General features: G+C 35.0%; 1 protein-coding gene across 6 annotated transcripts in view; it reads right to left on the bottom strand.

Annotated features, from left to right (window-relative positions):
• Positions 1 to 13,845, bottom strand: part of UXS1 (UDP-glucuronate decarboxylase 1) — a 143,362-nt gene that overhangs the window by 37,833 nt on the left and 91,684 nt on the right. For all 6 annotated transcript variants that reach the window (XM_074299681.1, XM_074299678.1, XM_074299682.1 and 3 more), the window contains exons 7-9: positions 13,655 to 13,759; positions 11,889 to 11,948; positions 8,110 to 8,231 (exon numbers count right to left, since the gene is read on the bottom strand). In XM_074299681.1, coding sequence (XP_074155782.1) covers positions 8,110 to 8,231; positions 11,889 to 11,948; positions 13,655 to 13,759 — 287 coding nt within the window. The remainder of the gene's footprint in view (positions 1 to 8,109; positions 8,232 to 11,888; positions 11,949 to 13,654; positions 13,760 to 13,845) is intronic.

Here is a 13,845-nt window from a genome sequence, read left to right as displayed (position 1 = left end):
CATAAAGCTTTAGAAAGTTTCCCCCATGACTAATAATCCTAAGGCGCATATATCCAGAACCAAATAAAATATCTGCAAACAATTTGGGAAGGGAGAACATCTTCTGGGGATCCCTTCCCCTCACTAAGCCCAGGGATGCAGGAGAGAGAGAGAGAGATAGATGATTCATATTCCTCTCTCTGAGAGACTGGAAGGAGACAGGCAGTGTCTTGAAGCAAATGGGAAGACTTTATTTTCCTTATCTTGTTGAGCTCCACCTGCAGTAATATCAACAGCAGGAGCAGCAAGAGAATCAATCTAGCACAACTAGTAACTGTGTGTGGGTTGGTGAAGAAGCTGCTGATACTATTTCTGTTGTTTCTGGAGAGACTGTGACTATGGAGCTAAGAATGCCATAGTTAGCAGTTCCCAGTTTTTATACAGAGCAGACTTAGGGAAATAGTCTAGTCTACTTATGAATGAGAGAGTGCCTTCACTTACTAAAATGTTCTTGAAGGCATAATACAAAGAGCTTCAGGTAAAGCTTCATTACATTCCAAAATGTTTAATCTCGAGCAAGTCACTTTTTTTCTAAGCCTTGGTTTTCTCATCCATAAAAATGACTGGAGTAGAAGAAAAAAGTGGAAATGGTGCTGAAAGCAGAGTTATAATCCTTGCTTAAATCTGAAACCAAATTCTGCCCCCTCACTATCAGAATGATCATGGGTAAGTGACTTAAGATTTATGGAACTCAGTTTTTTCACTTGTAAAATGAAAGGATTAGATCAATCATCTTTTTTCTTTTCTTTTCCGTGAGAAAACTGATGATTTGCCTGGAGTCACATAGCTAACACACATGTTAAGTGTCTGAGGTCATGTTTGAACTCAGGTCTTCAGGACTCCAGGACTATCTAGGGGTAGCCCTGACTAAATTATCTTTAAGACTCCTCCAAATCCTAATATCGTATGATAAATATTCCCTAATACTGTTTTCAGGTTTAAAAAAAAACAAACTTGGAGACAAATTAATGGAGTTAAATGATTTGGCAAAAGTGACACAGGTACTGAAACAGGAATCAACCTCAGTTCTTTCTGATTCCAAGCCCAGCACGCTATTCACTATCTATTCTTTTCTTTCCCCTCACAAATTGCATAAACTTCAGCCCAGGCAATATCACAAATTCTTAGAATATTGGTTTATAAAGTTTTAAAGTCCTTATATTTATTGTGTTTCTTCCATCACATTATAAACTCCTTGAAAGCCAGGCCCTTAAAACTACTTAAAACTTTTTATTTATATATACATGTACATACACACATACACATATATAAACTCTTCACAGCACAGAACATATTGTTATCTTGCTGGGTACTCAAATGTTGATGACTAAGGCTTGTGGTTTTATTTGTAGCCTAGAAACAAATAAACCCTTTCCCTACTAAACAAGTCAGAGAAGATATAAAAAGGGAGCTAGAGATGGTGATCTCAATTGAAAATAACTCAAAAGTCACCAACTTCACTTTTATTAATAGAATGGGGGAAGGAAACACAGAAACAAGCAGTGAATGCAGCTTTATTCTAGGAATAGAATAGAAAATCTCAGCAAGTTTACACAAATCAAACCAGTGTGCCTGACAGAGTAAAAGTCATACTAAGCTTCCATCCAACAAATCAAGCTTAGTAGCACTACAGGCTCCTACATCTATTAGCTGACAGGGACCTCAGAGGTCATGTGATCTGACATTTTTTTTTTAATTTTTTTTTTTAACAGATGAGAAACTGAGGTCCAGAGTCACTTACTTAAGTATTCCCTTTCCATCACAGCCAGGGATATGGGGAAGGGAGAGAAACCTACCTTCTAAGAGAGTAGAGGATGGAGGCAGGTCATCCTTTAAAGCAACTCAGATTGAACTCAGGTCCTGATGCCAGAATTAGTCTTATTTTGGCTCACTAATAGTTGTTAACTTATTTAACCTTATTTATTGTCAATATTCTATATAAGCCTTTCAGCTTGAAAGGCTTTACCAGAGTTCACATTTCACCATCACAGCCTTTTTTTCATTTGATCTTCACATTATAATATCCATTTTCTTAGGAGAAAGAGGTAAAGTGATTTGCCCAGATTCAGTGTGTTTGCATGAGGACTTGAATTAAAATCTTTTTAACTCTAATACTCTATCCACTGCAACACCTAAATGACTGATAGAAAAAAAAATCTTCATAAATAAACAAACATCTCTCCTTTTTGGTTTCTGTTCTCTGGAGAATTATACGGCTTAAAGCAAAGGAGGCTTGGTGATCTCCAAGACATAAGAAAAAAGTAATTGTGGTTTGGTCTTATCCTCATGTTATTATGGTACTGTGTGGTCCTTGTTCTTCCTCTAGAGACAAGAGACCAGTACTTTAAGGACAGTTGTTGATGAATAGTTTTTCAGTCATGTCCAAATCTTACTAACATCATATTGGAGTGACTGCTATTTCCTTCTCCATATATATATATATATATATATATATATATATATATATATATATATATATATATATATATATATTTTTTTTTTTTTTTTTTTTTAAATACAGATTTTATAGATGAAAAAACTGAGCCAAACAGGATTAATTGACATGCCCAGGATCACAAAGCTAATGTCTGAAGCCAAATTTGAACTTAGGAAGATGATGCTTCCTGACTCCAGGCCAGGCTGGACATCACTATCCATTGTGCTACCTAGGTGTCCTATACTTCAAGGACAGTTGCTTTTTAAAATTTGGATTAAAGACTCTAAATCTTTTATCAACAGATGAAGTAAAATTAGCCCAGTTTTTCTGAGCATTCAGGCTTTCAATGGAACTTTTAATTACTGAGGTTAGAGAGTCATTTCTAATAAAAAAAAAATTTATGCAGAAAATTTTTAAAAAAATTAATTGACCCTCTGAAGTGTATAATTTTCACTCATGGTTAGAGCATGATGGTTTTTTAGGAAGTCAAGACTGCAATTTTGAACCCAGGTAGATTAATTAGGCTTACAAAGGGGTATATCTATTTCTTGGCCACAAGATAAACTCATGGGCTGTAGAGTTACTGAGATTTACTGGGTAGGTAAATGTAATAAAAACGATATAATGATAACAACAATAACTAAAATTTATAAAGCACTTTAAGAATTCTCATTTTAATCTCACAATAACCCTGGAGGTTATTTTATTATAATAATATATATAGTATATATATAATATATAATATATTAATTATACTAATTTTTAAATAAATGAAGAAATTGAGACAGACAGAATTAGGTAAGTGATGTGTCCAGGGCAAAACAGTTAAATGTCTGAATCAGAATTGGAACTCATGTCTTTCTGACTTTTAATCTACATTTGAGATCACTTTATCATGTGAATTGTGAATGTTATTATAACTACCTAAAAAAATTCTTCAAAGCATATCTCCTATAAATAAATATCTCATAGTGATAAATCATCTTTACAGGCCAATTTAAAGTAGTAAAACTCATTTCTTAAACTCCTTCAATTAATTTGGTGATGCTGAGCTGATAAAACCTATTCAGTTTTTTCTTGTTCTTTCCCAATTTTAAATCTTCTGGCAAAAATAAGTGAAAAAAAAAAGTCAAAATGTGACTTCTCCAGAATTATACCTCAAGTCCTATTTTACAATGGCAGACCTCCTACTGACTACAATTCTAATAAATTTACATTCTTCACCAAGGATTTGGAGTCACAAGTCAGTAATTCAGGAGGCTCATGGTTGAATCACTGTTACTAATGACTAATTTTCACTTTTGGGTTCTGTGGCAATATGCCATTTTGGGGAATAATTTGAGTCACTGGCATCTCATTCTAGACATCAATTTTTTATAAAGGGAAAAACAAATACTGAATGTCTGAAAGGAGAGTAGACAGTTGTCAGGTCACCTAAAAGACAGCAACTTGAAAATAAGATGGACAATTAGTCTTCCTCATAAGGTTGCTACACATAACTTCAGGGAAGCTTATTATATCAAATGAAGTTTCTAAGCCAACAGGCTTAATGTCAATTATTGGTTACGTTTCCTGTAATGAATGCCTCCCTTATGAAAAAACAATTAGCTATAAGAGATACAAAAACCAAAAAGCTTCTGAAGTACATTGAAAAATTAGGTCTTTCAGAATAGTTACTACACTTTGCTGATGTTTAGCCAATACAGTGAGGCAGAAGCAGATTTCAGAATCCTCCCCATGTCTGTTGCTCCCACTTGAATATAGGCACATGCCATAGATTGAGATAAGCCATAATAAAACATAATATAATTAGCCTTAGCCCCTGTTCTTTCTTAAATTCACTCATTTAATAAGCATTTTAAAGCACTGTGCTAGGTTTTGGGGTTATAAAGGCAAAGAAACAAAAATATTTCTGCCCACAAGAAGGCACAAGGGAGAAGAATTAGTAAATATAAAATACAGCAGAAGCAGATTGAGACATACACATTTTTTGACTTGTTCAGAAAGGTATATTTTGCTTGACTGCTTGCTTATCAATCTATTTTCTGCTGAGGCAATTGGGGTTAAGTGACCTGTCCATGGTCACACAACTAAGAAGTATTAAGTATCTGAGACCAGATTTGAACTCAGGTCTTCCTGACTTTAGGGCTGGTGCTCTATCTACTGCGCCACCTAGCTGCCCCTTGACTGTATATTTATTGCAAGGGTTTTGTTTTTCTCTTTTTCAATGGGTAGGTGAGCAGAAAGACATAGAAGAGAGAAGGTAGATTTCTGTATATGGAAAGATAAATTTAAGAACATGAAAATAAAAATTTTAAATAAACTAAATATGAGGGAGGGGTGAAGAGCATGGTGAGAATTTATTAATTAAAAATATCAAAAGCATTTCAGCCAGTTCCAAATTAGCAAGTAGAAGGAAGAAGAATATCAGGAAAGGTCTTGCTCAGGAGAAACCTCAATGGATAACATGGCTGGGCTTCATGGCATAAAGAACTGCAGATGATCTTATGTTAGATGTGTAAAATAAAACAGCCCTGTACATCATTTAGAGTGTTCTACAATAAAACAAGGACTTGTGTTCTAAATGATATGCCTATGCTTCAGAATAATCCAAAACTGTGAGATGTATTACATTTAGAACAAAAAAGCTCCAATGGTATTGAATTCATGCCTCCTTTCTGATCTTTTTTCTTTAAACTGGAGCCATCACAACCTACTGAATGCCTTTACTTTTTACTATCATTAAATGTACTTTTTGTTTCAAGTTTAAAACAAGAAATCCAAAAGCCAAAAATATCCTAGTAGAGGAGCCAGCTACAACATTGCTGATTAAAACTTCAATGCTTGGAGTAACAGATGGTATTTCTAGGGCAACTTTGTTATGGATCTTCAGAATGAGAAGTGGTAACAAATGCTATGTAAATGCAGGCTATGGGCCATTTACTTTCGGAATAGTCAAATTATTATGGCTGCCACACATAGATGATTCTGATTTCTTTAAATGCTAGGTACATTCTAAACGCCCCCTTTTCCCCCCAGCACATGCTTCATTACTCTGCAGTGACCTAGTTTAGATGTTCTAGGCAAATGTGTAGGAGAAAAAAATATTACTGAGAAGGAGAGTCTAGTATTGGTTCTGGACATAACTATGGCACTCATTTAGTTATGATAGATAATGCATTATCCAGAAGACTGGGGAAAAATAATTTTGTCTCACTAAACCCGTTTCTTAATATAGCCTAACTACAGTAGCCATGAGACCTTAGAATTGGGGGAAGGGAGAAATCAGATTGGATAGCCAATCCAATTTAATAAGAATGCATTAAGAGCCTGATATATCTAAATTAGGTAATTCAGTGGAGAGAATGAGAAGCCTGGAGTCAGGAAGATTCATCTTCCTGAGTTCAAATTTGATACCAAATACTTCTATCTGTGCAACCTTGGGCAAGTCACTTAACTCTGCCTCAGTTTCCTTATTTATAAAATGAACTGGAGAAGGAAATGGCAAACCACTCTAGTATCTTTGCTAAAAAAAAATCCCAAATGTGGCCAAAAGAAATTGGGCATGACTGAAAAAGTATTCAACAACAATATGTGTAAGGCACTGGAGATATAAAAATAAAAACAAAATAACTTCTGCCCTGAAGGACTTCCCATTCTATTGTGGATAACTGATAAGTAAATAAAAAATACATGCAAAATAATGTGGTATGTAGGGAGGAAGAATTGCCCACTTAGGTATACTGAGACAAGATTCTTTGACTCTTTAACAACATAACCAATAATGATACTAAATGATACTAAAAACACAAGGGCTAGATCTGTGGGTTTTTTCCCCTACTGCAATACCCTGAGAGCTGCATCTAATTAGTTTTTTCTTTGTATCCCCAGTATTCATCATAGTACCCTGCATATAGTAGGCACTAAATAACTATCTTCTGAATGGAACTGGCAAAAAAAATCACTCACCAAGAATTTATTAATTATTATAATAATATGCTTACTATGTGCCAGGCACTATACTACATGCTAGGTATACAATTGACAGATTAATTTTCCAAAGTCTCTTTCAACTTTAAATCTATGCTCATTCATTCTGGTCTAAAAATTTAGCGCAGTTTTCTAAATACCAATTTCTGAAGGGTTCAATCATACTGCTCCATCTATCTTTAATTTTAATATGACTGGAATTGTACATTAAGGCAGGATCTATTCATTATAAAGAGGTTTCTGAGAGAGAAAAAGAAATGCATGTTAAAAAGGAAAGAAAGCTACATAATTTGGACTTGAGATTTCTCTGCATATATCCACTTGACATTACTTACATGGCAATATAGCATCCCTGCTGAAATGTGGAATTGAGTTCTAGATCTAAAGTAACAACATCAAGGGGAGACACTTTAGTCCTGAGGCTAGGCAACTATTCAGAACTCTAAAACTCAAATAAGGCAGCGGGCATCATAGCAGATTTTTAGGACATGAAGGAAGCTGAGTAAGGGTTGGAAGGTGAAGAAGCCAGTGCATCCCAATAGGACTCAGTTGATTATGAAGGGACAGGTGAACACCAAAAAACCCCCCAAAAAACAAAAAACAAAATAAAACAAAACCAAAAAAACCTTACGAAGTTCAATTGACATAACATCCAGATTCATTAAAAAAAATATATTTTTCCTTTGATTAAATTGAAAAGGACAATGGAATAGTGTATTGTTCTCTTCTCTAAATTATAATTGTTTTCTGTGAGCAGATCTCTTGGGGGGCTTCTGGAGGCAGCCTTAGTTTCAGTTCAGTGTAATCACCCTAAATGCAGCCAGGAGTTAAAGTCCAGATCCTTTATTGTGTCCTTCAAAATCCTGAATCTTTTCCTGGGCCCAGTTAGCTTTCTTAGAGGCCTATCTCTCTCCTTGGTTCCCAAGAGCTCTTGTCTGAATGTCTTCAGCCAGCTCAAAGGTGGAAGTTGGAATGAATCTTGACCCCGCCTCTGAGTGTGGACTTGTGGGCTTATGTGGGCTTGTGAATCCCCCGGAAGTCAATCCTAGTTGTGAATCTCACAAAGTTCATGAGCAGGCTTTTCCTTTCCTCTAAAGATGTTAAGTCTAATGTGTGAACCAATGAGTGAATTCCATTAAAGGTGTGAACTAAGTATATTACCTTGTCTCAAGTTCTGGTCCATAACATCTCCTTGTAGGATCAGATCAATCATACTGAACCATGCTAAATTAGATAATTATATCCATTCCAGTGACTTAGCACCTTGCAAGAATCCTAATAGAATAGTGCATTTCTCCCAAAGTCTGTAGACTTTTTCCTATAGGGAAAGGCTGCAGGTATATTTAAAATTTAAACAAAAACAAAAAAGACCATCTACTACTTTCCTGCTCCCAACCCATTAAATATGTTGAACACAAGTTATAGAGAAAGATAATGCATCAAAACTAACCAGAAGCATCTCCATCAAATATCAACATGAAAAACATCTTTTCTCTTACTGACTAAATTAATATCACATGTCTATCCCAAAAGATCAGTTCCCTAAACTAAACATGGTCTGAATGATACATACTTAGTAAATAAAATAAATCCAAATGAATAAAACAAATACTAAAAAATATTGTAGGAAACCAAGGGCATACCTGTTTCATATAGGCATAACACATAGTCTCCGCCACACGCTTTCCTTCATCATAACAGGCTCTAGGTCCTATTGGATTTACATGACCCCAGTAATCTTCACTCTGAGGGTGTACTTCTGGATCTATTAGAGGGAAATAAGGAATGTGTTTTTTTTTTTTTTAATACCTCATTTCAAGCTTACAAACAAGATAAATTCACATTGAAAACGGGAGAGTCAGAAAAAAAGAAAAAGGGAGAGTATGGTAGAATTTTTATATTGAGATTTATCTGAAATACAAGGAATATATATATAAGCAAGGTAGAATATTGAAGAAATGGGATAGAACAAATAAGTTTTAAATGGTCTAGTACAAACTCCTTCCCTTTGTTTACAATTTCTATATTCCTGAATGTGTATGAATGTATGAAACATTTTAATATTAAAATGAGACATTTTGATAAAAATATTTTAACAATAAAATAAATTGTTTTATAAAAGATTTTGTTTTTGATAACAAAAATTATCATGCCCTAATTTATTTGTCTTATATATTTATTTTGTATATTTTTCTATAAGGAATCATTCTTCTTAAAGCTCTGTACAGAAAGCTAAACTTCTAAGTGAAAATCTGTGATCACAAATGTTATATATTCCATGGAGTTTAAAATGATAACATAAAAAATATTTCTGATGTTTTTGTGTTCGGGGGCTACCTTTAGGAAGTAATTAACAAGTACAAGATAAAGAAAGCTGGACTTGGAATCAGAAGACTAACTTAAGCCATAGTGCCTCCACTTGTTAACTGTAAGCTCTTAGCCAAATTAGCTTGATTCTCAGTTTCTTACCTAATAAATGGAAATAAAAGAAAATATAAATGAAAATAAAATTTGCAATCTTCCTTATAGGGACATTTTAAGTTTCATGAGAATGAATGTAAAAATGTTCAAATGCATGTCATAAGGAAACAAAAAACCAGGGATGGTTGAACAATCACTTATGTACCATGTATCAAACACTAAGACTATATGATTATTTAGATTTTTACTGTTTATTTAAATGGACAAAAGACAATTATTGAGAGGGTATCACTGGAACACAAAAGATCACCTACAGACAAGGCTCTCATTTCACAATTAAATAACAAATACTGTGAATACTTCTAAGAAAGAACACAGTGTCCTTAAGAACACAGTATCATAACATTAAGATATGAATTAGATTTTATCCCTATAAATTAAGTTCTAATAAAGAGAAGGAAATAGGGACACAAAAAGGAAGGACTCATATATAGAAAATAAAACAGGAACACAATTACATGGTTTCTCAGAAGGACACAGACAAACATAATTTTGCCTAGGGCTTAGTCTACCTGTGCAAATCACCACCTGTTTCATGCAGTAAGAGCCAATTAATTTTATCACTAGCATCAATGTTCAAAATAGTTCCTGATGCATCTCAGAATATCCAAGTGATAAAAGAACAATCCCGAATACCAAAAGACTATTTCCTTGTGTACTTAAGATTTCTCTATTTAAGATAAATGCTGTCAACATGAAAGATTCATTTATGAGATAGTTTCCATGTTATTTATAGTCCAAATAAAGGTATACAAATAAAGGAGTACCTGACCACATAAAGATCTTGGCACTATAAATAATACTTAGGAAAGATTTTTAAACAAAATTAAATCTGATACGGAATGGCTGGTGAATTTCAGAAAATGTATTGCTTTCCATAATCTCATGAAAAATAAACTCCCATCAAATATGTCATTCAAGTGGAAAGGGAAGGTGGTATATATGAGCTTTGTGAGCATGCTATCTTGGATAGGACAAGAAAGGTCCCTTCATATTTTAATCTTTTAAGACAGTGCTAAGCCCATGGGACATACTAGCTTGGATGGAAAAGCACAGTTCTTGGACATAGTTTTAAGATATTTTGCTGCCTTTGTCTTTGAGGAAGAGAACATTTGACAATTTAAAGGGAGAGCAGCCAGTCAGTTCATCATTTATTCAAACAAATCAATGTTTCCATGTTTCTTCAGAGATGGGAGAGGGATGAGAAAGAAAGATAAAATAAGGGGCAGCTAGGTGGCACAGTAAGTAGAGCACCAGCCCTGAAGTCAGAAGGACCTGGGTTCAAATCTGGCACCAGATAATACTTTCTAACTGGGCAAGTCACTCAATCCTAATTGCCTCAACAACAATAACAACAATAGCAAAGGAAGATAAAATAAGAGGAAAGGGAGGAAAGGTGTGTAGTGAAGATATAACATTTCAGTGTCTCAGTGTACCAAGGAGCACATCCAGAAAGAAGAGAGTTATAGTTTCCTTGAGCTTCTGAGAAAGAGCTGGTAACATTCTTTCCCTGGAATGTAAAATAATAAAAATATACAAAGACTTTATTTGAGGTGGGTGGAGTACTGTTTAGGTAGCAGATGTGTCCCAGATGATCTTGCTCTCTCTTTATGTAGCATCTGCATAGTTTGTTAATACTTCATTCAGAATAGCACCATCACTTACATACCACAAAGACTTTCAATCTCACACTAAACCTAAACTGGAATGTTTTTGATATTCAATGCCTTGCACATATGCTGTGTTTACTTAGAATATTTTGCAATGCCATAGTGTCAATGGTGTGGATCTTCCTCTATGCTCTAGTAAATATACTCTTTGTGAGTTGCTATGATCAAAATAATTCATCACCTTTGAAACCAACCTGGTGATGAGCTGTTCCAAATTGCTACTCTGGTCTCTGGAATACAGAGATACAATCTGTTGCTAGGTTTATATTTGAAACCCTTCCAGCTTAGGAGAAGCAGCTTTACTGCTTTCCCCTGGTTTAGCCTTTGGGAACCCAGGGTCATCTCCACACTACATAACAAGGAAACATTAGTATAGGACTAAACAGAGGATAATTTTATTATGAATTTAAAATGCAACTCTCTCTGATACTCTTTCAATTACATACATCACTGTTGTGACAATGGTAGGCCTGGGGAAATGCTGATGAGAATGCTGTTAGAGGATAATACATTTTATGTGATAGATTTTTGGCATGTGCTCTTTTAGATATCTTAGAGCACATAAGGGGCAGCTAGATGGCACAGTGGATGAGAGTATTAGGCTTGAAATCAGGAACTCAAATCTGATCTCGGACACTTAACTAGATATGTACCCTGGCAAAGTCACTTAACCCTGCTTGCCTCATCTGTAAAATATGCTGGAAAAGGAAATGGCAAACCACTCCAGTATCTTTGCCAAGAAAACCCCAAATTGGATTTTGAAGAGAACAGGAGAAGAAGGAAAAAAGCAGTTGATGTATTCCTTTTTGGAGCTGAGTTTTAATCTTTCCTCTCCCAGAAATAGTAAAAGGGTACAAGCAGGGAGTTAGAGAAAACAAGAAAAGAGTACAGCAGAAGGAGTCTCAGAGATGAAGGATTCCTGAGAAGCTATGGACATTAACATTCTCTTCCTGCTTTCCATTCTAAAACAGGCTCCTTGCTCATTCAGCTCTCCTACTTTAGGATTGGGAATGATGAAATCTACATGAGTGGTACTCTAGCTGACACATTTTAAAATCAGGCTCCTTCTAGTCACAAGGTTATTTTGGGGATGACTGTCAAATATTCACTTGTGACCAAAGATAACAGAGAGAAAACTAATAGAAACTGCAGGTTCTTCTTCTGAGATGAAACCTCAGAATTCCACCTTAAAATTCTCCTACCAAAATTTATAAAGTTCTGGCAAATGATGGCTCCCACTGACCCCAAGAGACAAGTTGCCACTGTCCTACCTCCATATACTTCTGAAGTGGAGGCCAGAAGAAGACGTGCTCCAACACGTTTTGCCAACCCTACAAATATGAAAACATAAAAGGATTATTGTGGATTTCATCACTACCGGGAAAAAAACTGATTCAAGAAACATTAAGATAATTTTTTTTTTTGGAAAATTTTATATTGAAATCACATAAATGCTGAGTCCTGTCACAAAGGGCATAAAAAGTCCTATCACTCTATGAAGAGACTACACAGCCGAATCAAAGAGTTTCTATTTGAAAACGGGGTGGTGGTGGTTCAACAGAAGGTGAAATAGGAGGCCCATAGAGGGGGAAGGAATTATTTAACTAGTCTTGCCTCAAATGCTAAAACTCGTGTTTATATATTATTACACCTGTCCAGAACTCAATGTCCTGTTCTTGAGAATAACATGTATCCCAATATCAGTGTTGGGACAATCATATTCTTGATAAACAGCAGCTCCTTATTCAAAGGTACCAATCTTATGTTGCATGCCAAATTCAGAATGATAAGTACAGAAGAGGCTTGGGGCAACTCTGCCATTCCACAACTATTGAGCAGACATGGGAGTAGACAGAGGAAAGTATGTTATATTCTTTAATCTACCTGGCTCCTGTGGAAGGGACTGATAATACCTGCTCAAATTCCTTTTTTGAAATAGAAAGATGAAGTTCAAAAACAAGAAGAAACAAAAACTCTTCTCTATCCATTTTCCTTGGGAAAAGAATGCTGACTCCATTTCCTGAGATAGTCAATTCATTTAAAAAAAAAAAAAAAAAAAGCAAGCTCAATTTAGTTGGCAAGGCTCAATTTTTTTTTTTTTTTTGGCTGTATAGGGCACTGATCTGAAGGAGAAAACAATTTAGAGAAATCACTTGAAACTCATAGCACATTAACTAAACCCTGTATAATAATATTTGATGTTTTATCTAGAGAAATCAAGATCCCTTTTTTTTTCCTTACTGCCCTTAGTACTTTCCCCACCCTTCCTTTGAAATCAAACTTCAGTATCATAGTACCAGAAAAAAATTGTTATTTTTTAAAGCAGAAAAACTGGGTCCAAATATATGTGATCTTACAAAAATGTTAACTCTTCACCTTTCTTCTGTAACACACATCATTCAACACCATCAATAAGAATAGTTTGCCTTTAATATCAATCTTTTGGCTTAGTCCAGAGTCAGGTAAATTAGTTCAGTTTCAACCTACTTGTCCTAACAACCAGACAGTTTCTCCTTACTTTTAAATAATGCCATTAAACACCCACACTCCCATAGCTCTATATCAATCTAGAGCTGAGGCTGAAGGTCATGAGTACTTCTTCGTAAATTTGTAAGAAGGAAGGCATGGGATTCGTTTCTGGCATTAGATAATTTCTTTAATGATTTGTGGAATTGTAAGAGAGGAAAGTGATGGCTATAGGATACTTGCAGAGGAAGCTCCCATGTACAGATACCTGCTTTTAAGATGCTGGCCAGTTGCTCTACCACAAAAATGGTTACTCAGTGATAAAGACATTGCAGTAACTTAAGACCCACAGGCACTGCACAAGAACTAAAGAAGTCTTAGTTGATAAGCTGACAGTCAAGACGGCAAATTACCATCTTATTAGGACACTCCTTTCCTAAGCTACAATTTAAGGGAAACCATTCCAAGTCTGAAATAAATGTCCAGTGCAAGAGCTCATGATGTGTCTTTATATCTTGTTAAATTAATAAATATAATTTATAAAAGAAACAGGGAACTAATTTCAACTTACCCAACATATTTAGTGTTCCAATTGTGTTGGTCTTTAATGTCTTGATAGGATTGTACATGTAGTTTGGAGGAGAAGCAGGAGATGCTAGATGATAAATCTGGTCCACTATAAGAAACATAATAAAATGATTTCCAGAGACCAATAAAAATCTCAAGATTTTACAACAAAGGCCTCATTAAATTGGTTAATGC

This window comes from Sminthopsis crassicaudata, chromosome 3 (assembly GCF_048593235.1).
Source record: "Sminthopsis crassicaudata isolate SCR6 chromosome 3, ASM4859323v1, whole genome shotgun sequence".
NCBI classification, from domain to species: Eukaryota; Metazoa; Chordata; class Mammalia; order Dasyuromorphia; family Dasyuridae; genus Sminthopsis; species Sminthopsis crassicaudata.
The sequence above is the reverse complement of the archived record's forward strand: the minus strand, read 5'-3'. Positions and strand labels throughout refer to the sequence as shown.